Source organism: Leptodactylus fuscus, chromosome 4 (assembly GCF_031893055.1).
Source record: "Leptodactylus fuscus isolate aLepFus1 chromosome 4, aLepFus1.hap2, whole genome shotgun sequence".
Taxonomy (NCBI): Eukaryota; Metazoa; Chordata; class Amphibia; order Anura; family Leptodactylidae; genus Leptodactylus; species Leptodactylus fuscus.
Window position 1 is genome coordinate 159,480,457 of NC_134268.1, and position 27,208 is coordinate 159,507,664.

Consider the following 27,208-nt stretch of genomic DNA (forward strand, 5'->3'; position numbering starts at 1 on the left):
TCTTGCTACTGCCATATAGTGCCAGTGTCTGACTGGGAATTCAAAGAATATATTGGGGTTACGTGCACCCACAATTTTTACTACTGGTATACAGTGCCATTGTCTGACTGGGAATTCAAAGAATATATTGGGAATACAAATACCCTCATTTCTTGCTACTGCCATATAGTGCCAGTGTCTGACTGGGAATTCAAAGAATATATTGGGGTTACGTGCACCCACAATTTTTACTACTGGTATACAGTGCCATTGTCTGACTGGGAATTCAAAGAATATATTGGGGTTATAAATACCCTCATTTCTTGCTACTGCCATATAGTGCCAGTTTCTGACTGGTAATTCAAAGAATATATTGGGGTTACGTGCACCCACAATTTTTACTACTGGTATACAGTGCCATTGTCTGACTGGGAATTCAAAGAATATATTGGGGTTATAAATACCCTCATTTCTTGCTACTGCCATATAGTGCCAGTTTCTGACTGGTAATTCAAAGAATATATTGGGGTTACGTGCACCCACAATTTTTACTACTGGTATACAGTGCCATTGTCTGACTGGGAATTCAAAGAATATATTGGGGTTATAAATACCCTCATTTCTTGCTACTGCCATATAGTGCCATTGTCTGACTGGTAATTCAAAGAATATATTGGGGTTACGTGCACCCACAATTTTTACTACTGGTATACAGTGCCATTGTCTGACTGGGAATTCAAAGAGTATATTGGGAATACAAATACCCTCATTTCTTGCTACTGCCATATAGTGCCAGTTTCTGACTGGGAATTCAAAGAATATATTGGGGTTACGTGCACCCACAATTTTTACTACTGGTATACAGTGCCATTGTCTGACTGGGAATTCAAAGAGTATATTGGGAATACAAATACCCTCATTTCTTGCTACTGCCATATAGTGCCAGTGTCTGACTGGTAATTCAAAGAATATATTGGGGTTACGTGCACCCACAATTTTTACTACTGGTATACAGTGCCATTGTCTGACTGGGAATTCAAAGAGTATATTGGGAATACAAATACCCTCATTTCTTGCTACTGCCATATAGTGCCAGTTTCTGACTGGTAATTCAAAGAATATATTGGGGTTACGTGCACCCACAATTTTTACTACTGGTATACAGTGCCATTGTCTGACTGGGAATTCAAAGAATATATTGGGGTTACGTGCACCCACAATTTTTACTACTGGTATACAGTGCCATTGTCTGACTGGGAATTCAAAGAATATATTGGGGTTATAAATACCCTCATTTCTTGCTACTGCCATATAGTGCCATTGTCTGACTGGGAATTCAAAGAATATATTGGGGTTACGTGCACCCACAATTTTTACTACTGGTATACAGTGCCATTGTCTGACTGGGAATTCAAAGAGTATATTGGGAATACAAATACCCTCATTTCTTGCTACTGCCATATAGTGCCAGTTTCTGACTGGTAATTCAAAGAATATATTGGGGTTACGTGCACCCACAATTTTTACTACTGGTATACAGTGCCATTGTCTGACTGGGAATTCAAAGAATATATTGGGGTTACGTGCACCCACAATTTTTACTACTGGTATACAGTGCCATTGTCTGACTGGGAATTCAAAGAATATATTGGGGTTATAAATACCCTCATTTCTTGCTACTGCCATATAGTGCCATTGTCTGACTGGGAATTCAAAGAATATATTGGGGTTACGTGCACCCACAATTTTTACTACTGGTATACAGTGCCATTGTCTGACTGGGAATTCAAAGAGTATATTGGGAATACAAATACCCTCATTTCTTGCTACTGCCATATAGTGCCAGTGTCTGACTGGTAATTCAAAGAATATATTGGGGTTACGTGCACCCACAATTTTTACTACTGGTATACAGTGCCATTGTCTGACTGGGAATTCAAAGAATATATTGGGGTTATAAATACCCTCATTTCTTGCTACTGCCATATAGTGCCATTGTCTGACTGGGAATTCAAAGAATATATTGGGGTTACGTGCACCCACAATTTTTACTACTGGTATACAGTGCCATTGTCTGACTGGGAATTCAAAGAGTATATTGGGAATACAAATACCCTCATTTCTTGCTACTGCCATATAGTGCCAGTGTCTGACTGGTAATTCAAAGAATATATTGGGGTTACGTGCACCCACAATTTTTACTACTGGTATACAGTGCCATTGTCTGACTGGGAATTCAAAGAGTATATTGGGAATACAAATACCCTCATTTCTTGCTACTGCCATATAGTGCCAGTGTCTGACTGGTAATTCAAAGAATATATTGGGGTTACGTGCACCCACAATTTTTACTACTGGTATACAGTGCCATTGTCTGACTGGGAATTCAAAGAATATATTGGGGTTATAAATACCCTCATTTCTTGCTACTGCCATATAGTGCCAGTTTCTGACTGGTAATTCAAAGAATATATTGTGGTTACGTGCACCCACAATTTTTACTACTGGTATACAGTGCCATTGTCTGACTGGAATTCAAAGAATATATTGGGAATACAAATACCCTCATTTCTTGCTACTGCCATATAGTGCCAGTGTCTGACTGGGAATTCAAAGAATATATTGGGGTTACGTGCACCCACAATTTTTACTACTGGTATACAGTGCCATTGTCTGACTGGGAATTCAAAGAATATATTGGGGTTATAAATACCCTCATTTCTTGCTACTGCCATATAGTGCCAGTTTCTGACTGGTAATTCAAAGAATATATTGTGGTTACGTGCACCCACAATTTTTACTACTGGTATACAGTGCCATTGTCTGACTGGAATTCAAAGAATATATTGGGAATACAAATACCCTCATTTCTTGCTACTGCCATATAGTGCCAGTGTCTGACTGGGAATTCAAAGAATATATTGGGGTTACGTGCACCCACAATTTTTACTACTGGTATACAGTGCCATTGTCTGACTGGGAATTCAAAGAATATATTGGGAATACAAATACCCTCATTTCTTGCTACTGCCATATAGTGCCAGTTTCTGACTGGTAATTCAAAGAATATATTGGGGTTACGTGCACCCACAATTTTTACTACTGGTATACAGTGCCAATTTCTAACTAGGAATTCAAAATGCGCAAGGCTCCCGGAAAGGGACGTGGACGAGGCCGTGGGCGAGGTCGGGGGAATGGTTCTGGGGAGCAAGGTAGCAGTGAAGCCACAGGGCGTCCCGTGCCTACTCCTGTGGGGCAGCAAGCATTGCGCCACTCCACAGTGCCAGGGTTGCTTGCCACATTAACTAAACTGCAGGGTACAAACCTTAGTAGGCCCGAGAACCAGGAACAGGTCTTGCAATGGCTGTCAGAGAACGCTTACAGCACATTGTCCAGCAGCCAGTCAGACTCTGCCTCCTCTCCTCCTATTACCCAACAGTCTTGTCTTCCTTCCTCCCAAAATTCCGAAGCTTTACAGAACAATAACCCAAACTGTCCCTGCTCCCCAGAGCTGTTCTCCGCTCCTTTCATTGTCCCTCAACCTGCCTCTCCACGTCACGATTCCACGAACCTAACAGAGGAGCATCTGTGTCCAGATGCTCAAACACTAGAGTCTCCTCCATCTCCGTTCGATTTGGTGGTGGATGACCAGCAACCCACCCTCATCGACGATGATGTGACGCAGTTGCCGTCAGGGCATCCAGTTGACCGGCGCATTGTGCGGGAGGAGGAGATGAGACAGGAGTTGGAAGAGGAAGTGGTGGATGATGAGGACACTGACCCGACCTGGACAGGGGGGATGTCAAGCGGGGAAAGTAGTGTGGATGTTGAGGCAGGTGCAGCACCAAAAAGGGTAGCTAGAGGCAGAGGCAGAGGTCAGCAGCTTAGGCGAAGCCAGGCCACACCCGGAATCTCCCAAGATGTTCCAGTTCGTACCCAGCCCCGAAAAACTCCCACCTCGAGGGCACGTTTCTCGAAGGTGTGGAGTTTTTTCAAGGAATGCGCCGAGGACAGATATAGTGTTGTCTGCACAATTTGCCTCTCGAAATTGATTAGGGGCTCTGAGAAGAGCAACCTGTCCACCACTTCAATGCGCCGTCATTTGGAATCCAAGCACTGGAATCAGTGGCAGGCAGCAACGGCAGGACAAAGGCCGCCTGCCGTTCACGCCACTGCCACTGCCTCTGCCACTGCCTCTGCCTCTGCCACTGCCACTGCTGACTGTGCTGGCGATGCACTCCAGAGGACGAGCCAGGACACCACTTCATCTGCCTCCGCCACTTTGTTGACTTCTACCTCATCCTCCCCTGGTCCTGTCTTATCTCCTTCTCCTGCACCATCAAAGGCACCATCAGGCGTTTCTTTACAACAACCCACCATCTCTCAGACATTGGAGCGGCGGCAGAAATACACTGCTAACCACCCACACGCGCAAGCCTTGAACGCCAACATCGCTAAACTGCTGGCCCAGGAGATGTTGGCGTTCCGGCTTGTTGAAACTCCCGCCTTCCTGGACCTGATGGCAACTGCGGCACCTCGCTATGCCGTCCCTAGCCGTCACTACTTCTCCCGGTGTGCCGTCCCCGCCTTGCACCAGCACGTGTCACTCAACATCAGGCGGGCCCTTAGTTCCGCGCTTTGCACAAAGGTCCACTTGACCACCGACGCGTGGACAAGTGCATGCGGACAGGGACGCTACATTTCACTGACGGCACACTGGGTGAATGTAGTTGAGGCTGGGACTGCTTCCCAAACTGGCCCGGTGTACCTCGTCTCCCCGCCTAACATTCCTGGCAGGGACACGAGAAGAACACCCCCCTCCTCCTCCTCCTCTACCGCCTCCTCCTCCGCCACCGCCTCCTCCTCCGCCACCGCCTCCTCCTCCGCTGTTAGATTGACCCCAGCTACGAGTTGGAAACGTTGCAGCACTGGCGTTGGTAGACGCCAGCAGGCTGTGCTGAAGCTGATCAGCTTGGGGGACAGACAGCACACTGCCTCCGAGGTGAGGGATGCCCTCCTCGATGAGACGGCAATATGGTTTGAGCCGCTGCACCTGGGCCCAGGCATGGTCGTTTGTGATAACGGCCGGAACCTGGTAGCAGCTCTGGAGCTTGCCGGACTCCAACATGTTCCATGCCTGGCCCACGTCTTCAACCTAGTGGTGCAACGTTTCCTAAAGAGCTACCCCAATGTTCCAGAGCTACTGGTGAAAGTGCGGCGCATGTGCGCCCACTTTCGCAAGTCGACAGTAGCCGCTGCTAGCTTAAAATCTCTCCAGCAACGCCTGCATGTGCCACAACACCGGCTTTTGTGCGACGTCCCCACACGCTGGAACTCAACGTTTCAGATGTTGAATAGAGTGGTTGAGCAGCAGAGACCTTTGATGGAATACCAGCTACAAAACCCTAGGGTGCCACAAAGTCAGCTGCCTCAGTTTCACATCCATGAGTGGCCATGGATGAGAGACCTTTGTGACATCCTACGGGTCTTTGAGGAGTCCACAAGGAGGGTGAGCTCTGAGGATGCGATGGTGAGCCTTACAATCCCGCTCTTGTGTGTTCTGAGAGAATCCCTGATTGACATCAGGGATAACTCAGATCACACAGAGGAGTTAGGGATAGCATCCGATCCGTCACAGCTGGAGAGTAGGTCCACACATCTGTCCGCTTCACTGCGTTTAATGGAGGAGGAGGAGGAGGAGGAGGAGGAGGAAGAAGAGTTGTCCGATGATGTGATGGTGATACAGGAGGCTTCCGGGCAACTTCGAATCGTCCCATTGTTGCAGCGCGGATGGGTAGACATGGAGGATGAGGAGGAAATGGAGATTGAACTTTCCGGTGGGGCCAGAGGAGTCATGCCAACTAACACTGTGGCAGACATGGCTGAGTTCATGTTGGGGTGCTTTACAACCGACAAGCGTATTGTCAAAATCATGGAGGACAACCAGTACTGGATCTTTGCTATCCTTGACCCCCGGTATAAAAACAACATCTCGTCTTTTATTCCGGTAGAGGGGAGGGCCAAGCGCATCAATGCTTGCCACAGGCAATTGGTGCAGAATATGATGGAGATGTTTCCAGCATGTGACGTTGGCGGCAGGGAGGGCAGTTCCTCCAGTAGGCAACCAAGTTCTCACCGGTCCACACAAACGAGGGGCACACTGTCTAAGGTCTGGGACACCTTGATGGCACCCCCTCGCCAAAGTGCCGCCACGGAGGGTCCTAGTGTCACCAGGCGTGAGAAGTATAGGCGCATGTTGCGGGAATACCTTTCCGACCACAGCCCTGTCCTCTCCGACCCCTCTGCGCCCTACACGTATTGGGTGTCGAAGTTGGACCTGTGGCTTGAACTTGCCCTATATGCCTTGGAGGTGCTGTCCTGTCCTGCCGCCAGCGTCCTATCTGAGAGGGTGTTCAGTGCAGCCGGTGGCATCATCACTGACAAGCGCACCCGTCTGTCAGCTGAGAGTGCCGACCGGCTCACTTTGATAAAAATGAACCACCACTGGGTAGAGCCGTCATTTTTGTGCCCACCTGTGTAAAGCACCCCAACATGAAACTCCATGTCTGTACTCAACCTCTCCAATTCCTCCGCATCCTCATACTCATCCACCATAAGCGTTGCACAATTCTGCTAATACTAGGCTCCCTCCACCCTGATTTCCCCCAACTCTGCTGGTTAGAGGCTCCCTCCACCCTGATTTCCACCAACTCTGCTGGTTAGAGGCTCCCTCCACCATGAATTTGCCCAAACTGGGCTGTTTAGAGGCTCCCTCCACCATGAATTGGTCCAAACTGGGTTTTTTAGAGGCTCCCTCCACCATTAATTGGTCCAAACTGGGCTGGTTAGAGGCTCCCTCCACCATGAATTGGTCCAAACTGGGCTGGTTAGAGGCTCCCTCCACCATGAATTTGCCCAAACTGGGCTGTTTAGAGGCTCCCTCCACCATGAATTTGCCCAAACTGGGCTGTTTAGAGGCTCCCTCCACCATGAATTGGTCCAAACTGGGCTGGTTAGAGGCTCCCTCCACCATTAATTGGTCCAAACTGGGCTGGTTAGAGGCTCCCTCCACCATTAATTGGTCCAAACTGGGCTGGTTAGAGGCTCCCTCCACCATGAATTGGTCCAAACTGGGCTGGTTAGAGGCTCCCTCCACCATGAATTTGCCCAAACTGGGCTGTTTAGAGGCTCCCTCCACCATGAATCTGCCCAAACTGGGCTGTTTAGAGGCTCCCTCCACCATGAATTGGTCCAAACTGGGCTGGTTAGAGGCTCCCTCCACCATTAATTGGTCCAAACTGGGCTGGTTAGAGGCTCCCTCCACCATTAATTGGTCCAAACTGGGCTGGTTAGAGGCTCCCTCCACCATGAATTGGTCCAAACTGGGTTTTTTAGAGGCTCCCTCCACCATGAATTGGTCCAAACTTGGCTGTTTAGAGGCTCCCTCCACCATGAATTGGTCCAAACTGGGCTGGTTAGAGGCTCCCTCCACCATTAATTGGTCCAAACTGGGCTGGTTAGAGGCTCCCTCCACCATGAATTTGCCCAAACTGGGCTGTTTAGAGGCTCCCTCCACCATGAATTTGCCCAAACTGGGCTGTTTAGAGGCTCCCTCCACCATGAATTGGTCCAAACTGGGTTTTTTAGAGGCTCCCTCCACCATGAATTGGTCCAAACTGGGCTGGTTAGAGGCTCCCTCCACCATTAATTGGTCCAAACTGGGCTGGTTAGAGGCTCCCTCCACCATGAATTGGTCCAAACTGGGCTGGTTAGAGGCTCCCTCCACCATTAATTGGTCCAAACTGGGCTGGTTAGAGGCTCCCTCCACCATGAATTGGTCCAAACTGGGTTTTTTAGAGGCTCCCTCCACCATGAATTTGCCCAAACTGGGCTGTTTAGAGGCTCCCTCCACCATGAATTGGTCCAAACTGGGCTGGTTAGAGGCTCCCTCCACCATTAATTGGTCCAAACTGGGCTGGTTAGAGGCTCCCTCCACCATGAATTGGTCCAAACTGGGCTGGTTAGAGGCTCCCTCCACCATGAATTTGCCCAAACTGGGCTGTTTAGAGGCTCCCTCCACCATTAATTGGTCCAAACTGGGCTGGTTAGAGGCTCCCTCCACCATGAATTTGCCCAAACTGGGCTGTTTAGAGGCTCCCTCCACCATGAATTTGCCCAAACTGGGCTGTTTAGAGGCTCCCTCCACCATGAATTGGTCCAAACTGGGCTGGTTAGAGGCTCCCTCCACCATTAATTGGTCCAAACTGGGCTGGTTAGAGGCTCCCTCCACCATTAATTGGTCCAAACTGGGCTGGTTAGAGGCTCCCTCCACCATGAATTGGTCCAAACTGGGCTGGTTAGAGGCTCCCTCCACCATGAATTTTCCCAAACTGGGCTGTTTAGAGGCTCCCTCCACCATGAATCTGCCCAAACTGGGCTGTTTAGAGGCTCCCTCCACCATGAATTGGTCCAAACTGGGCTGGTTAGAGGCTCCCTCCACCATTAATTGGTCCAAACTGGGCTGGTTAGAGGCTCCCTCCACCATTAATTGGTCCAAACTGGGCTGGTTAGAGGCTCCCTCCACCATGAATTGGTCCAAACTGGGTTTTTTAGAGGCTCCCTCCACCATGAATTGGTCCAAACTTGGCTGTTTAGAGGCTCCCTCCACCATGAATTGGTCCAAACTGGGCTGGTTAGAGGCTCCCTCCACCATGAATTGGTCCAAACTGGGCTGGTTAGAGGCTCCCTCCACCATTAATTGGTCCAAACTGGGCTGGTTAGAGGCTCCCTCCACCATGAATTGGTCCAAACTGGGCTGGTTAGATGCTCCCTCCACCATGAATTTGCCCAAACTGGGCTGTTTAGAGGCTCCCTCCACCATTAATTGGTCCAAACTGGGCTGGTTAGAGGCTCCCTCCACCATGAATTTGCCCAAACTGGGCTGTTTAGAGGCTCCCTCCACCATGAATTGGTCCAAACTGGGTTTTTTAGAGGCTCCCTCCACCATTAATTGGTCCAAACTGGGCTGGTTAGAGGCTCCCTCCACCATGAATTGGTCCAAACTGGGCTGGTTAGAGGCTCCCTCCACCATGAATTTGCCCAAACTGGGCTGTTTAGAGGCTCCCTCCACCATTAATTGGTCCAAACTGGGCTGGTTAGAGGCTCCCTCCACCATGAATTTGCCCAAACTGGGCTGTTTAGAGGCTCCCTCCACCATGAATTGGTCCAAACTGGGTTTTTTAGAGGCTCCCTCCACCATGAATTGGTCCAAACTTGGCTGTTTAGAGGCTCCCTCCACCATGAATTTCCCAAAACTTGGCTGTTTAGAGGCTCCCTCCACCATGAATTGGTCCAAACTGGGCTGGTTAGAGGCTCCCTCCACCATTAATTGGTCCAAACTGGGCTGGTTAGAGGCTCCCTCCACCATGAATTGGTCCAAACTGGGGTTTTTAGAGGCTCCCTCCACCATGAATTTGCCCAAACTGGGGTGTTTAGAGGCTCCCTCCACCATGAATTTGCCCAAACTCTGCTGGTTAGAGGCTCAATCCACCCTGATTTTCAAAACAAATGTTGGTGCCAACCTCAACTTACTACAAGGGCCAAATTCACTGCTGGTGACAAGCTCTCCTCACTGCAAGTGCCAAATACACATGTTTCAAGGTGTTTTCCTACTGTCAGAGAGGTGGTATTGAGTGTGTAAAGTGTGTAGTTGTTAGGCTGTGATGTTGGGGTAATAGAGGGTCTTTGGTGTGTTAGATGCCCCCAGACATGCTTCCCCTGCTGTCCCAGTGTCATTCCAGAGGTGTTGGCATCATTTCCTGGGGTGTCATAGTGGACTTGGTGACCCTCCAGACACGGATTTGGGTTTCCCCCTTAACGAGTATCTGTTCCCCATAGACTATAATGGGGTTCGAAACCCGTTCGAACACACGAACATTGAGCGGCTGTTCGAATCGAATTTCGAACCTCGAACATTTTAGTGTTCGCTCATCTCTAGTCCAGATGGTCTTTCATGCATAACACTGCAATGGCCCCACAAGAGCCAGGAATACAAATGGCATCTCACGCATGGCAAGTCAACCTACACATTTTTAATCCGAGCTTTGACAATTTCAGGGATTTTTTGTTAAAATGCGATAACAAATAACAATAAGAAAGTCTTGGTGATTGCAGCTGTCATGGAATGTGAGCTTTCTGTATAATTTAGATGCATCCTATCATATTTTAGTTGTTTGATTGTAGTTGGTTTTCTAAGAGAAGTAAATTACATCTTGCTAAGAGCATTGAATTATAATGGATACATGGAGGAGAATATGCTTTACAGCACCGTTAAGTGTATTCATAACTCATTGTTATTCCTTGAGTAATGGAAAATACCAGACAGAAATAAAGTATGGATCGGTACTCACAGTAAGTCACATCCTGAAAATATATGAATTATGGAACTGGTCTATGTGTTTCATTCATATTCAAGGAATAAGATAACAACATGTTAAGAACACAGTGAGGGAATAGAAAGATCAAAGGGTTTCTCCACCAAAAATACTATTATGGCAAATGTATTCTGAGCAGGGAGTTATAACAGTCCTAACAGTTCTGTCTATTAAGTTGCTAGTTCTTCCAGGGTGTGGGGACTGGGGGCTTTTCACCTTTAATGCCACCCATAGCTAATATACACTGCTCGAAAAAATAAAGGGAACACTCAAATAACACCTCCTAGATCTGAATGAATGAAATATTCTCATTGAATACTTTGTTCTGTACAAAGTTGAATGTGATAACAACAAAATCTCACAAAAATCATCAAAGGAAATCAAATTTATTAACCAATGGAGGCCTGGATTTAGAGTCACCCTCAAAAATTAAAGTGGAAAAACACATTACAGGCTGATCCAACTTTGATGTAATGTCCTTAAAGGGATTCTACTAGAGATGAGCGAACACCGTTCGATCAAATAGGTATTCGATCGAATATCAGGCCGTTTGAGGTATTCGTTTCCAATTGAATACCAGGCAGCATACGCTGTAAAAATTTGTATCCCCTCCCACCTTCCCTGGCGCATTTTTTGCACCAATAACTGTGCAGGGGAGGCGGGACAGGAAATATGACAACGTAGGCATTGAAAATTCACTGTTGAAATGCAGTCGGGAATTGATATCTACAGTTGGACCTCAATGCCAAATAGTGTATTCAACAGTGAATCGGTCCAAAACTATAACTTCTATCAGCAAGTGCTAGGTATCATTTTAAAGATGAGATTTTCATCTTTAAAATGAATCTTAAAGCATCCAGATATTTGCATGCAGTCATGAGATATTGGCATTAGTAGGGAGGACGTAGTAGCTACGTCCTCTGCTACTCAAGTGCCACCTTGGAAGCATGTATAGCTACGTGCTCGGCAGCGAAAGGGTTAAAAATAATTTTTTTCTCGTTAACACATCGGAATAGCCTTAAGAAAGACTATTCATCTTCTACCTTTAGAAGTCATCTCCAGCCCAGTTCTTGTTGGTATGCAATCCTCAAACAGCACTGGGGGCATGCCCAATGCTGCGAGAGAACTCTCTCCAGCGACACCTCCATCTTCTTCAGCAAACACCTCTTCGTCTTCTTCTTCCGGCTGGGGGTCACACGTCGACACCTGGGCAGTCTGCTCTGCCATTCAGCGGCCAGCAGAGCCGAGTGCACAGGCCGGCGTCCATTTTTTGGAGGCTGCTTACGTGCGCATGCGCAGTTCTCTCCTGTAGTTCTATGGAGTACTCCTTTTGCATTCTCCTGGTGTACTGGCCTGGTAGTGCCTCCAGCCTCTGGACACTACGCTGACAGACACAGCAACCCTTCTTGCCACAGCTCGCATTGATGTGCCACCCTGGATGAGCTGCACTACCTGAGCCACTTGTGTGGGTTGTGGGTGCTACCATGAGTGTGAAAGCACAACCAACATTCAAAAGTGACCAAAACATTAGCCAGAAAGCATTGATACTGAGGTGTGGTCTGTGGTCCCCACCTGCAGAACCGCTCCTTTATTGAATGTGTCTCGATAATTGCCAATAATTTCCATCTGTTGTCTATTCCATTTGCACAACAGCATGTGAAATTGATTGTCAATCAGTGTTGCTTGGAGTTACATTATGTTACTAAAGTGTTCCCTTTATTTTTTTGAGCAGTGTATATTAACAGCAGAAAACATGTACAGTTGCTCTTTTGGATGTAGCTATATGCTGCAATGTAAAGGGAATCTGTTAGCAGTAAATTGGTCATAAACCTAATCCCAGTATTCTAAACTTTCCAATTATGCCACTATATTATAAACTTTAGCATTATGTCTCTGTTATTCAGCATTGCAGCCCCATTTTCATGTAAATCACTGTTTTAACCATATGCAGATGAGGGAAAAAGTGCTTTAGCTTGACAGAACTTTGGTCTCTGCTCTAGATTCCAAGGTAAAACATGGTTTCAGTCATCTGAAAAATTTACATGAAAATAGTGCTCTGTAGCTGAATAACAGAGATATATTTGGAAAGTGTAGAGATACTGTGAATAGGTTATAACCAATTTACTGCTGACAGATTTCCTTTAAGGGTATCTTCCTGAGACTATATTTATTCTGTATTAACGGGATAGGGGATACGCTTATTGTTTCTCTCTGATGATGTGAGTGAGATCCTGAGTCTCCCAATTTATTTGGAGCAGCAATTACACACGTGTGTGCTTCTGCTGTAATTTACTTTGAGATTCATGTTTATATCTGATTCCTGTACTCACCGATGTTTGTCAGTTCTGCAGCGTTAAATGGAGTGTGCATACGCAGTGTGCATGTGTGATCCTTTTACACAGGTGAGGTAAGGACCATTTTTCTCATGATCAGTGAGGGTCAGGTATCAGTGGGATCCCCGGATATCAGAAATGTATCCCTTATTCTATGGAATACTATAGCTCATTAACAATATTTCACATTATGTACTTTGTTATGTATAGTATATTATGTTACTCTATGTAATATATGCAGATTTTATTATTCATTCTTGAGTAAAGTATGATCCAGTTTTGATAATACACCCCAAGGCATATGTTCACATGGCAGAAATTGTCCCTACAGTTTTCCACTGCCCTTCACAGTGACCTGACATTGCCATAGCTGCAGAAAAAATGGTCACTCCATCATATATTTATGAAAAAAAAATATGCAATCGAGTCCCAGACTATGACACAACGCCTGAAATTTTTTTGTGTTCACTGAACACCTTACATCACTTTCATTACAGTCTCTAGCTCTTGGATTCTATCCCCTTTTACCAATGTCATACAGACCATACAGATAAAATACTCTATAGTGTTGGGGAGCCACAAAACAGTGCTAAAGGGTATGAACAGTGGATCAAACTTTTGTGTTACTGTATTGCTTCATGTTACTGTATGGAACCTAAAACGCATGAACAACCAATCCACGGTGGTCTTTACATTTTAATAAATTTATTATCACTAATATTTTTATTTGCAGAAATGGATCAAATTTAAAAGGGACTTTGAAAATTTTAAAACAGCCTGCATACCATGGGAAATGAAGATTAAAGAGGTGGAAAGTATGTGCCATTCTGGGTCTGATACACACACAAATCACAATACTTTCACATGTATTCTCCAAGAGAATTAGAGACCTTGTCAGATGCAGTACATGTCCCAAGATGATCACACAACATTAAAAGTCTCCACTTTGTGATGAAGGGAAGCAGTTAGGTGCACCATACTGCGGATGTCCTTAACACGGGCAACACGATATGGGACAGTAGGGGGGGATTTTCAGCAGTATCAATCGGAATTTTTTTTAAAAATTACTTTTTAATAAAGACTAATTTTTGTTGGATTCCATTTGATTCTGATAGAAACACATTACTTACATCTTATTTCATATAATATAATCTGTCCCTATGGACTGCTATGAATACTGTATTATAGATCCACACAACTCCTAATACTGCCATGTGAAATATTTCAATAAAAAAGTTATCTATTATTTTACAAAATAAGGCAGACTGGATCAAACATGGCAGAAAACCAGGAGGATGGCCCAGGTGCCAAAGGATTAGTAGTACAGTCTACTGTTCCCAATGCATATCTACTATTAGAGTCATCTGCAACACTGAATATTATGCCTGGGAAGAATATGCAAATCTGTCTCCCATGATGTAAATATAGGGAGACAGTGTCTCAGTCATGCAGCCCACTAGGGGGCACTCCCTTTAACATCATGCCCAGCCTTGCCAGAGGCCTTTACTGCAATGATGTGGTATTTTACCAAGTCAGTCTGGGTTGAGGAAAGCCTAGCTGTGTATGTTTCATGGGGGTCTTACTGTACTATACATCTATAAGCCCCTCATTTCTTACAGTGCAAGTTTTTCCCTATTGGATTTCCTATGTGTCTGAAAGAGAAATGTGCCATGTTCCATCCACCATATTATGGTGGTATTTTCCCTTAAAAACACTGTAGAATAACATGATATGTGCAGGAGGCTTCTCGGTTCTTATTTATAACTTTGTGTAATGATTTTGTACTTAATCTTTTTTTTTTACTTTTTATAAGGTCACTTTGGGTCATCAGTTGCCTCTTACTTTATATTTTTGAGGTGGATGTATGGTGTAAACTTGGTGCTCTTTGGTCTAATATTTGGACTTGTGGTAATTCCAGAGGTATGGACATTTCTATTCGTATTTTCATAAATGAATTTTTACTTGTAGAAATACTCTGTGGTGATCAGAGATGTATTGATCATGGACAAAGGGGGTACGACCGCAAGCAGGCCAGTTCGGGATGATTGGGACCCAATAGCATCTTGACAGTAGTTGGGAAAATGCTGAAACTCAACTGCTGTCTTTCTTACAAAACAAATGTAGCACCAGTAGCAGAGATCGGCACTCATCTCTGCTGCCAGTGATGGTCCCTGTGCTGCACTGTCCAGGCAGCAGAGATGAGTTCCAATTTCTGGTGTACTGTCTTTGCAAGGGAGACAGTGGTTGGATTGTAAGTGTTTTCCCAATCGCTGTTATGAGAATAGAGATTAGAACCCTTAGTGGATTATACCTTTAGACTAAGGCTTCATGTACCAGGTAGTTGTCAAAAAGCGATGCGAGTAAAAACACATTGGGGATACAACACCTGGGCCCCCTGCTGAACAGCTGTTTGAAGGGACTGTGACATTGCATGCCGTCTGTTTTATAGTATGCAAGTATAGTATGTTGTGCAAAGTAATTACAGCCTCATCCTATAGAAGTGAATAGGATGTAATTGCAGTGCACAGTCACTATAAAACAGATGATGTGTATACAGTGAAGGGGTCACATTGCTAACATGAGAGTAGCAGTCTCTTCGAATAGCTGATCACCAGGGGGCCCAGAAGTTGGATACCCTAGTTACCCCACTGATAATGAAAGCCTATAGTACCTAATTCGGGCTGGAAATGGTAATATGAACTTGATCTCTCCAGCAGCAAAACAACATACAAGTTATCTGTTCTGTTTATTTCTACATGTAATTTGCTATCTTCACTTCTAATTAATATTGTTTGTGTTTCTGCTGCAGTTCCTCAAATCAAAATTAGAAAAAATAGTCAGATCTTTGAAAAAAAAAAAAAATCTTTTTGGCAATTTAGGGATAGGCTTGTTACAGGATCATAACACAAAAAATTATATTAATCTGATTATTCAGTATAATATAATTATTAATAGAACAGAAATATAATGTGGCTGTTAGGCCTCATGTTGCAGAAATGCAGCTTTTTTTGTTGCCGTTTTTGTTGCCTTTTTTAGAACTAAAGTCAAGAATGGTTACAAAAGGAATTAGAAATATATAGAAGGTATTTATACATCTAACTTTTTGCTCAATCCACTCCTGGCTTCGTCACAAAAAAACGCAGCAAAATCGGCAAAAAAAGCTTCATTTCCACAATGCGGGGCTTTAGCCTAAGATTTCCAATTTTTAAGCTACGGCACCACGTTGCATAAACACAGCAGAAATTTACAGTAGTGGCACTGCTGGAAAAATGCAGCAAAAACAGTGAAAAACACAGTCCCAAAAATGTTTGCATTTTTCAATGTTTCTCTGTTGCATTTTGCATTTTTGTGTCTCCTCCATATAAATCTATGGGGAAACACCGATTCTGTAAGTCTAGCCTCCTCTTCAATGATGTTTCCACAAAACCCAATACTCAGCATATTCGATAACCTGTCACTCAGCTGGATTCAAATAACTCTACAGATTTTACATTGTCTTGCTCTTTCTTACTAGATTTTAATGGGCTTGCCATATGGCAGTTTACCACGAAAGACAGTGCCTAGAAATGAAGAAAACACTGCCATGGATTTCTCTGTCCTTTGGGACTTTGAGGTATAAAATACTATAAAACATTAAGGGGGAAGATTTTTAAGAAACTAAATTATAGAACAATCACAATGCAGCTTTTATTTCTGCGGTCAGAAGTTAAAGCTACACTGTGGTTGGTTGCCATGGATAACTATAAAAAACAAAAAAAAAAACTTTGCAAGTCTTCAGTAGGTGATACCTTTTTTAATGGCTAACTCATAATGATGACAGAATATGACGTTTCGAAGCTTTCCTCTGAGCTTCTTCTTCAGATATAACTAAAAAACACTCTGTAGAGGCTGCATATTTATAACTGGACACATAGGGGTAGGATTACAGGAGGGAGGGGGGGAAGAGGCTAGTTACTATATACTTATAACAACAAACAATCAATTGCCAGATCCCCCAGTTCTTATCTTAATGGCTGTCTTAATGATGTGTATAAAAAGACATAAACCCACGTGAGATGTTCATCATGGATAACTATGACTGTTGGATTTTTTAAGGGTAAGTCCCCCCTTAGCGGGCTGCAGCAAAAATCTCCCACACCCCTTCTTTACATAAAGTCCACAGAATTTTTCTCTGCGGATTTACTGCTTCCATTATATCTGTAGGGAAAACTGCTGGCATTTCCGTAGGTATGACTGACTACAATGGTTTTGGAAATCACATGTATTTTTCCACAATGTGTAGATGGAACTCACTAGAATCCCATCCACTTTGCAGAGACGGTAAAATGCTGCAGCGTTTATGCCACACGAGTTCCCGGCCTAAGCCAGTTTTTAAACAGTTTCATAAATTTCCCATATTATATGTTACAAATTCTCCACATTTCATTGTTTGTAACTTAGAATTAATTTATAAAATATAAAAAGAAATACATGGTTGATAAAGGTAAGTGATAAAATGTTACATAACTGAAAATCGTTGTGTCAAATGAAGATTATTACAAACTAATTTCTCTTTGTCTCTGAAAATTACAGTAGAATGTAAAACATTAAACAGAGTTGTCTAGTCAGAAAAAAATTATTTTAAACAAAGTTTGGCATAAAGTGCCACTGCCCTTACTGACTCCATATTGTCCTTCCAGTGCTCCCTGGTCCTTTCCTACTGATTTCTACTTCTTGGACCTTCTTGACACAAAGGAGTTGCTCAGCCAATAAGTCATTGCAGCTGTAGAGGCCAAGAAGTAGAGACCTGGGAACCATGGGCAAATGTGTTTATATATATATATATATATATATATATATATATATATATATTTGTTTTTTTGACCCACCCTCCCTTTTTATATTTTTCCTAAATTACCATCTGAGCAACACTTTACAGAATGGGTTTAATTTATAGAAGACTTTTGAAATGATATCCAGATAGTTGTGTAGAATAATCTATTCACATTTTATGTTTCAGGGTTATGCCAAATATTCTGTTTTGTTCTATGGTTTCTACAATAACCAGCGCACAATTGGGTGGCTAAAGTTCAGACTGCCGCTTTCCTATTTCTTGGTTGGGGTTGGTGTCTTTGGATACAGCCTGATGGTGGTTATTAGAACGTAAGTAGCATAACTTGCAGATAATGAGTATATAACATATATTGTTTATATTTACTGTTTTTGGAGCCTCACAACAGCACTGGTCACACTTTGACTCCAGCTTTATCTAAGTGACCACCCCTAGGGACCACCTCCCTAGGGGTGTAGGGATATACACTTTCATAGAATTGTTTAAAAAAAATTTTCCTAATGAAATTGAAACTTTTGTAATTTATCTCTGATGATCCTGTAAAATGGCCTTGTAACATGAGGTAGAGGAGCACAAAGTGTGTGTTTGACCTAGCTGGGCATCATCACATGACAGCCTCATAGTAGTGCCCCCCAGTGAAGTAATAGTTCCCCAAAGGTAATACCCCCCCATTAGTATAATAGTACCCCGACAGTTAAAAGTCTTTCCCATTGGATGATAGTAGGTCCCAATGGATAATAGTGTCCCCCATAAGTAATGCTCTTAAACAGACCTGGGCAATGTACGGCCTGCGGAATGTTATACTGGGGCAGAGATGGAGATGGAACATGAAACTGGGGGGAGATGGGGGGCATGAAACTGGGGGAGAGATTTAGGGGGGCATGAAAGTGAGGGAGAGATAGAGGAGGATATGAAACTGGGGCAGATGGAAGGGGGTAAATGAAACTGGGGGCAGATGGGGGGACATGAACCTGGGGGTAGATGGAGGAGGGACATGAAACTGGGGGCAGATGGGGGGACATGAAACTGGGGGGTAGATGGAGGGGGGACATGAAACTGGGGATAGATGAAGGGGGCATTTAAACTGGGGAGGCATTAAACTGGAGACAACTGGAGGGGGAATTAAACCGTGGAGGTAGCTGGAAGGGGACCTGTCTACCTGTCTGCCTCTAGTTGCCCCCAGTTTAATGTCACCCTCCAGCTACCCCTACGGTTTAATGTCTGCTTCTAGCTTCCCGAGTTTAATGTCCCCTTCTAGTTGTCCCCAGTTTAATGTCCCACTTCAGCTGCCATTAATTTATTGCCCCCCTCAAACTACCCCCACTGTTAATTTTCCCCCTCCAGCTGCCCCAGTTTCAGATCCCCTCTAGTTTCCACCAGTTTAAACTGGGGCACCAGGAGAGGGACTTAATACTGTGGGGCAGTTGAAAGGGAACATTATAATGTGGGGACATATAGTGTACAGGTGACTGTAGGAGGATTATACTTTGTGGGGGCACATGGAAAGATGATTGAGAATGGACAAAGTCAACATATAAGTGGGTGGAGTTACCTTTGCCATGGCGCGGCCCTCTAGAATAGTTTTAATTTCTTATGCGGCCCCATGGGAAAATTTATTGCCCACCCCTACTCTTAAGGCATTATTGTAATAACACCATCCAGCTTCCTTTCCCCAACATAGTTCTATATCTATTGAGGTACTTCATAGTGTCCTGTACATCAAACAGTCAAAGACACACCAGCTTGTTGAAAAATATAGGAAGTGAGAAGAAGAGAGCAGGCAAACTGGTGAGAGAGGAAGATGGGAAAACCCAAGTAATATGATAGGATAAAGGATAAAAAACTTGATTGCCAAGACAACCAGTATCGTGTGGTGCAGCCAGTATTGTGTGATAACTAGGTGCTAGAGAATATATATCCCCAATCCCCCCGGGCTAGGAGACTAATATAACTGCAGTCCTAGTATGGGGTAACCACTAAGGAGGGATATAGGCAATTCCTAGAAGCACCGTCCCAACACACAGCCCAATAATAGGGTAAACATCCACACACTAGCTGGGATCAGTAAAGGACCGATCAGGACCCTAACTGACCACTAACTTGAGGGCCCACATTACTCCCCCAGCCCTAAGTCTCGCAATCACATACATAAAATCAGTCACATTTGGTGACTCAGTCGCACACATAGAAAGTCCCAGTTGTAAGTCTGACGCATTTCTACTGGTTAATATTGCCAGCTCATCAAAGACTGAGAGGACCTAAAGAACGGGAACGGTAATGGTCCGACTCCAACATAGATAAAGCAATGATGCGATACGAGTGAAAAAAACTATAAAAACAGAAAAAATGCAGCAAAAACGCAATGAAAAATGCTGTGTAAAATACCCTCCTCTTTTTCACAACATGCTTTCTGCAGCATTTTTTTTTTTTTTTTTTTTGCTACCTGGGGCCTTAGCTCAAAGCTACACCAACCTAACATTGTACAAGATTTATCAACTAGCATTCCAGACTGCCCGTCTTCATTTATATTGTCTATTAGTAAATGTGATTACCTGTAATATGAACTATGACTAAATATTATTTGTATTTCTATCTAGCGCCATTTACCAATTATCTGATCACGAACGAATAAACCAGAATTAGAAAACCAATCTAATCTTGAAACCAATCTAATATTGCTCTATCACCTTGTTAAGTCATGCAGATTATCAGTGTATGCTTTTGCTCCTGATTTTTGATGAAGTGCTTCGCAAGGTTAACTGGATCATTAGAGAAAATACCAATGAATGAATACAAAGACAAGAGTGGTCAATGCATAAAATACCTTCAAGCACATTCAGTAATAATGTTAAAATAAATGAAACAAAACACCTGTTAAAATGTAAAATTCCGAGTTTTTTTCTCTTCCAAAATGTCAGCAAGCTAGTGGCAATGTGTGACAAATATGGTGCTCAAGCTAGACTATTCTTTTCATCGCAATCCATGTTAGTACAATACTAGATGTGATCCGTGTTTTATAGTAAAGTAAAGAAGTGAAGATTGGGGTATGTCCCTGGGCTTAATGTTTGACAGACTCCTCTTTCCTCTCTTGTTAGTGCCATTCAGCAGCAATTACAACACACTACTCTATTGCACTTATGCAGCACCCCAGAGTAAGACACCTGCAGGGTAGGAGAGGTGGCCAGTAGTCATGGTCATAGTGGTCCTGGCCTTCCAGCCAAATGTTCTGTGGGCGGAAACATCTGAAATGGAAAATTGGGGAAGGAAATTCTGGATACAGTCAGCTTTGTTGGTGTACTGGGGCTGTCATGTGTGCCCTTGATGGTGCAGAGAAAATAAGGAATCAGTAGGTGACGTTGTGGAAGGGGTAGGTGACATTGTGGGAGTTAGCTGGCTGGCTCACAGCTCTGTATTCATGCCTAAAAGTTACATGACCATTCAAATGGAGGCACAATCTCTTAGGTATGCATGTAGTTTGGTAGCTGAGGTAGCACACTTTCTCACTAGCCCTTTCCTAAAGCTACTTCTACTGTAGGTGAACCTCCAGACAAGCAATATTTGGCAGAGTAAGGGCCGGAGAAACTGGACAGGAGACGGAAACCGGCAGACAGTTTTCAAACCCATTCATTTGAATGGGTTTGCAAAGTGTCCGCCTTTGAGCACCCGTGAGCATTTTCTACCCCCCCAGGCGAACACGGCACCAAGCCGATCCTGGTGTAACACCCTAGGTATACGGGAGAACAATGAAAATTAACAGGTGACTACTCACCTGATTTGTTTGTGTGGTACACAACAACCAATACACATGTCAACCAATGTAGCAAAAGAGGACAGCTGCTAGTCACCGTCACTTGAATGGGTTTGCAAAGTGTCCGCCTTTGAGCGGCCGTGAGTGTCTTCTACCCTCCGAGGCAAAATCGTTTTTTTTAACCGGACACAAAGTCAGACATGCTGGACTTTGTGTCCGGTTAAAAAAAACAGTTTTGCTGCAGAGACCAGAAGACGCTCACGGCAGACACTGAATGCCGGGTTTCCTATTGGCAGAAGACGGAAACCCACAAAGCGGAGACCAGGCGCAAATGTGAACCTAAGACTACATTCCTTGACTTCTTCATTACTTCTCAGTAGCTATAGTAACAACTGCGATTGTCTAGATGAATTCTGGTAGAGCAGCCACAGTGCCCTTCTGGCCTTGATGATGATGGTACTCGTGTCTGGCCTATATCTAAAGAGGACTGATCGTTGGAGGCCCCATGGGCAATTACCTCTTCTGCCCTAAATAATTGGACCAAATTAATATTGTGAATATTAGCTCATAAATTTGGTTAAACAACAAAAAAGTGACTTGATAACAATCTGCCCGTATGTGCCATGACCACCAACAGCTGGAAAAGGTAAGGTAAAGCATAGCCTTTTTGAGGATTTTTTTTTCTATAGCGTTCAGTGCTTAGCTTTAATATGAAATAGGACTAAATATTATTTGTATTTCTATGTAGTGCCATCTACCAATTATCTGACCATGAACGAATAAACTAGAATTATAAAAGTAACATTTACTTCTCTAACAGTCTCACATTATTCCCCACAGGTCTTATATCTAGTGACACCGCCGCCGACGTAAATGCCATTCAGATATGAATTATTTATGGCCGCTTATAATGCTACATTCTAGCTGCTATGTAATTGTTTTTTGTTATCGCAACTTATGAGCTTTTAGCTTAAGTAAAAGGGCAAATGTGTTCTCTTGGAAATATCGGTAATGGCCTGTTATTACTTATTGCTTTATTCAAATGTACATCAGGAAGTCTGTAAAATGATGTACACTCATCGGCCACTTTATTAGGTACACCTGTCCAACTGCTCGTTAACACTTAATTTCTAATCAGCCAATCACATGGCGGCAACTCAGTGCATTTAGGCATGTAGACATGGTCAAGACAATCTCCTGCAGTTCAAACCGAGCATCAGTATGGGGAAGAAAGGTGATTTGAGTGCCTTTGAACGTGGCATGGTTGTTGGTGCCAGAAGGGCTGGTCTGAGTATTTCAGAAACTGCTGATCTACTGGGATTTTCACGCACAACCATGTCTAGGGTTTACAGAGAATGGTCCGAAAAAGAAAAAACATCCAGTGAGCGGCAGTTCTGTGGCCGGAAATGCGTTGTTGATGCCAGAGGTCAGAGGAGAATTGCCAGACTGGTTCGAGCTGATGGAAAGGCAACAGTGACTCAAATAGCCACCCGTTACAACCAAGGTAGCCAGAAGAGCATCTCTGAACGCACAGTACGTCGAACTTTGAGGCAGATGGGCTACAGCAGCAGAAGACCACACCGGGTGCCACTCCTTTCAGCTAAGAACAGGAAACTGAGGCTACAATTTGCACAAGCTCATCGAAATTGGACAATTGAAGATTGGAAAAACGTTGCCTGGTCTGATGAGTCTCGATTTCTGCTGCGACATTCGGATGGTAGGGTCAGAATTTGGCGTCAACAACATGAAAGCATGGATCCATCCTGCCTTGTATCAACGGTTCAGGCTGGTGGTGGTGGTGTCATGGTGTGGGGAATATTTTCTTGGCACTCTTTGGGCCCCTTGGTACCAATTGAGCATCGTTGCAACGCCAAAGCCTACCTGAGTATTGTTGCTGACCATGTCCATCCCTTTATGACCACAATGTACCCAACATCTGATGGCTACTTTCAGCAGGATAATGCGCCATGTCATAAAGCTGGAATCATCTCAGACTGGTTTCTTGAACATGACAATGAGTTCACTGTACTCCAATGGCCTCCACAGTCACCAGATCTCAATCCAATAGAGCATCTTTGGGATGTGGTGGAACGGGAGATTCGCATCATGGATGTGCAGCCGACAAATCTGCGGCAACTGTGTGATGCCATCATGTCAATATGGACCAAAATCTCTGAGGAATGCTTCCAGCACCTTGTTGAATCTATGCCACGAAGAATTGAGGCAGTTCTGAAGGCAAAAGGGGGTCCAACCCGTTACTAGCATGGTGTACCTAATAAAGTGGCCGGTGAGTGTATATGTACCTGAATAAAATGGGCTTGTGCAGAAAACATAGGCTAATATAAAGCATTAAATTAAGGAGGACCGCTTACCTCTCCTGACATGTCTGCTTTAATAAATACTTGTATTCCACATGAAACAATTCCAAAGCATCTTCTCTTATAACTGCGCTGTCCTGGTCCTCTGTTATTACCCCTAGAAATTTAGGAATAAATGGACATCTGGTGGAGTAACAGAGGAACAGCACGATCAGGAGTTGTAAGAAAATGCAGCTAAGTTGTTATTTCATGGGGAATACAATTGACGCTAGGTTCACACCTGCGTTCGGGTCTCCGTTCTGTGGTTTCCGTCTTCTGCATGCAAGAAGACGGAAACCACATACCGGGTCCGGCGGTGAGCGTTTTATGCTCTCCGCCGCGAAACTGGTTTTTTAAACCGGACACAGAGTACTGCATGTCCGACTCTGTGTCCGGATTAAAAAAAAAACCAGTTTCGCGGCGGAGAGCATAAAACGCTCACCGGCGCTCACGGCCAGACAGCTTTAAAACCCATTCAAATGAATGGGTGAGAAAGAGTCCTGCAGGTTTCCGTCTCCTGCCCTGTTTTGTGCAGGAAACAGAAACCTGCAGAACGGAGACCGGGCGCAGATGTGAACGAGCCCTTACCTATGAGCCTCATAATAGACTGAGAGTTTTTTTTTTCGCTTGGGAGCACAGTGAGTAAAATATTTTGAAGGGGGGTGGGGCACAGGATAATGTGAAAATTTTTTTAACAGAAAGCCGTGCCCCCTTTTGAAGCTTTTCCTACAGTGCCTTCCAGTCATTCAGAGTGGAGTGGAGTACTCCCTCTAATTCTAAATTAATGTTTCCCCAATATAAACCATGTCTTGTATATTAAATGGCTATTCAACTTTTCTAGTATTTATGCCTATCTTTAAGATAGGCCGTACCAATATTACATCTGCAGGGGTCTGATAGCCAGGTTCCCTGCAGATCAGCTGTTCCAAGAAGGCATGGGTACCAGTAATATTAACATGCCAGGAACTGTGCCTGCCATTGTTTGGCTACTGGCATGTTAACAATACCAGTAGCTGTCCCGGAACAGCTGATCTGCAGGGGTCCTGGCTGTCAGATTCTCAAATATGTAATATTGATGGCCTATCCTAAGGATAGGTCATCAATATTGGAAAGGTGGCTAACCCCTTTAATATTTCCAGACAGGTTAATGTCCCCACAGGATGTTGATCCACATCATCAATAACACAGGATATTGGCCCCTATCATTCCTCAAATACAGTATAATTGCCCCCATAAAGTATTAAACCCCCCTTAAAACTGTCCCCATGAAGTATAATGGTACTAGAATTTCACGTCATGATACTAAATTGACTGAAAAATTAGTGACCATTTAAAGGGGCTGTGCAAGGCTGCATATTGATGGCCTATCATTATCACTTAAATAGGTAATAAACTTTATTAGCTCGGCCACTAGACAGTGTATGGAACCATCTGCTTTCTACTTTGTGCGCTGTACAGACCTCAGTTGATCAGAGGAGATACCAGGTTTTGGGACTTCACCAATCTGATTAATGATCTGTCCTCATAGGCCATCTAAATATAGTCTTGGACAACTTATTTAACAATATATTTTTTAAAGTGTGAGTAAAAGCTAGACAGGACATCTATGCAAGCAGTGAGCTTATTGAAATTGTATACTTACATTTTACTAAAATCTAAGCTTAGTTTTGGAATTCCCATACAGTTACTTCCTGCCTACTGACTTACAGTATTTTAGGCCATTTCCTACAACTTTCATTAACTGACTTTCTCATTCCTATATAGAGGAACAGCAAAACTTGATCCGCAGTGTCTACAAATGTAGCAAATAAATTTTGTTTGTCATCTGTTCCAGTTTTTTGTTTTACCATGAATATTTTAATAGAACTAGAGAGCGTCTTCTGCAGGATGTGAATTATGTGTTTACAGATACAAGTATGCAGTGCATTTAACCGGCAGCAACAGTATGTATCTAAATGCAGATACTTTAGAAATGGCAGCATATTGCATAGACGTCTAAAAAGAATCAGAATCTAAGGGGAAGTTCACACTACCATTGTAAATGTCCGTTGCTGTCTTCTATCATAGGATGACAGCAAAGGACATTAAACTGTCGCAGAGAGAATGTTTCTTTACTAGAGATGAGCGAGTAGTGTTCAATCGAGTAGGTGTTCAATCGAATACTACGGTATTCGAAACACTCGTACTCGATCGAACACTACTAGCTGTTCGAAGTTTAAGGTTTGATGCAGAACCAGTGTTGATTGGCAGAATGCTATACATTCTGCCAATCAACGCTGGTTCTTCTCTTACCTTTAGAAGTCTTCTCCGTGCAGCGTCCCCGCGGCGTCTTCCAGCTGGAATTCACTCTGCCTAGGCATCTGGCCTAGGCAGAGCCGACTGCGCATGCCCTCACATGCGCATTCAGCTCTGCTCAGGCGTCGGGCCGGGCAGAGCCGACCGCGCATGTGCAGTCGGCTCTGCCTAGGCCCCGATGCCTAGGAAGAGTGAATTCCAGCCGGAAGAAGACGCGGGGACACTGCGCCGGGAGAAGACTTCAAGGAGAATCCAGCCCGACCGTCACTCGTGGACTTGGTAAGTATAATGTTATCGAATTTTGCGTACCCCTGAAACGAACATTTCCCCCCATAGAATATAATGGGGTTCGAAATCCGTTCAAACAGTGTCACGGCTGTTCAAATCGGATTTCGAACCTCGGACATTTTAGTGTTTGCTCATCTCTATTCTTTACCTTTGTAATGGAAGATGAAGTCTTGAATGCATCCCTTTATCTTCCATTACAAAGATAAACTAACATGATGAAAACTTTACATTAGTGTCAATGTGAACGGACACAGAATCAGTCTATAACCATTCTCTGTACCACTTTAATGTCTGTTGCTGTCATCCTATACATTTATAATGGTAGTGTGAACTCCCTCTAAGCCTTATAGAAAAAAGTAGTTCAGTGTTATGCACAGACCTTATTTTATTATTTCATTTAATAAAATCAATTTAATAAATTAATTGATTTATTAATAGAATAACAAGACACAGAAGAGAAATGTCAATGGAAAAGTAATACACAAGAAATTGTAATCCTGATATTCTAGCTTCCGGCATCTACCAGAAGTGGTGGCTGCAGATAGATGCATATGATACATTTTAGGTATCATGATTTTCTAAATAGACAATCCTATAATAAGTTTATGTATCTCATTTCTCATGCTTTGATGTGTTTTATGTTTTTTAGGATGGCGAGTAATGCCAATGAAAATACAGCTGATGGAGATGATGGGAATTATAATTTTAGCTTTAAAATGTTCACTAGCTGGGATTATTTAATAGGAAACCCAGAGACAGCGGATAACAAATATGCATCTATAACTACCAGCTTTAAGGTACTAAGAAAAGCCTATTAATCTTGGTGCTTGAGGGCAGCATTACTTAACTTCAATGCAGAACATAATTCACTTTTCTCCATTAATGTATATGAAGCCAACGATTCACTGTTACAATCAATTTTTATAGCCAGTATCCCCATATTT

The 27,208-nt window shown here is 43.7% G+C and overlaps 1 protein-coding gene across 1 annotated transcript in view; it reads left to right on the forward strand.

Annotated features, from left to right (window-relative positions):
• The window catches only part of TMC2 (transmembrane channel like 2), a 73,310-nt gene that overhangs the window by 22,662 nt on the left and 23,440 nt on the right, over window positions 1–27,208 (forward strand). Inside the window, exons 8-12 of the mRNA XM_075271995.1 lie at window positions 13,479–13,560; window positions 14,559–14,665; window positions 16,260–16,358; window positions 17,745–17,887; window positions 26,914–27,061. Of these exons, the coding sequence (XP_075128096.1) occupies window positions 13,479–13,560; window positions 14,559–14,665; window positions 16,260–16,358; window positions 17,745–17,887; window positions 26,914–27,061 (579 nt within the window). The remainder of the gene's footprint in view (window positions 1–13,478; window positions 13,561–14,558; window positions 14,666–16,259; window positions 16,359–17,744; window positions 17,888–26,913; window positions 27,062–27,208) is intronic.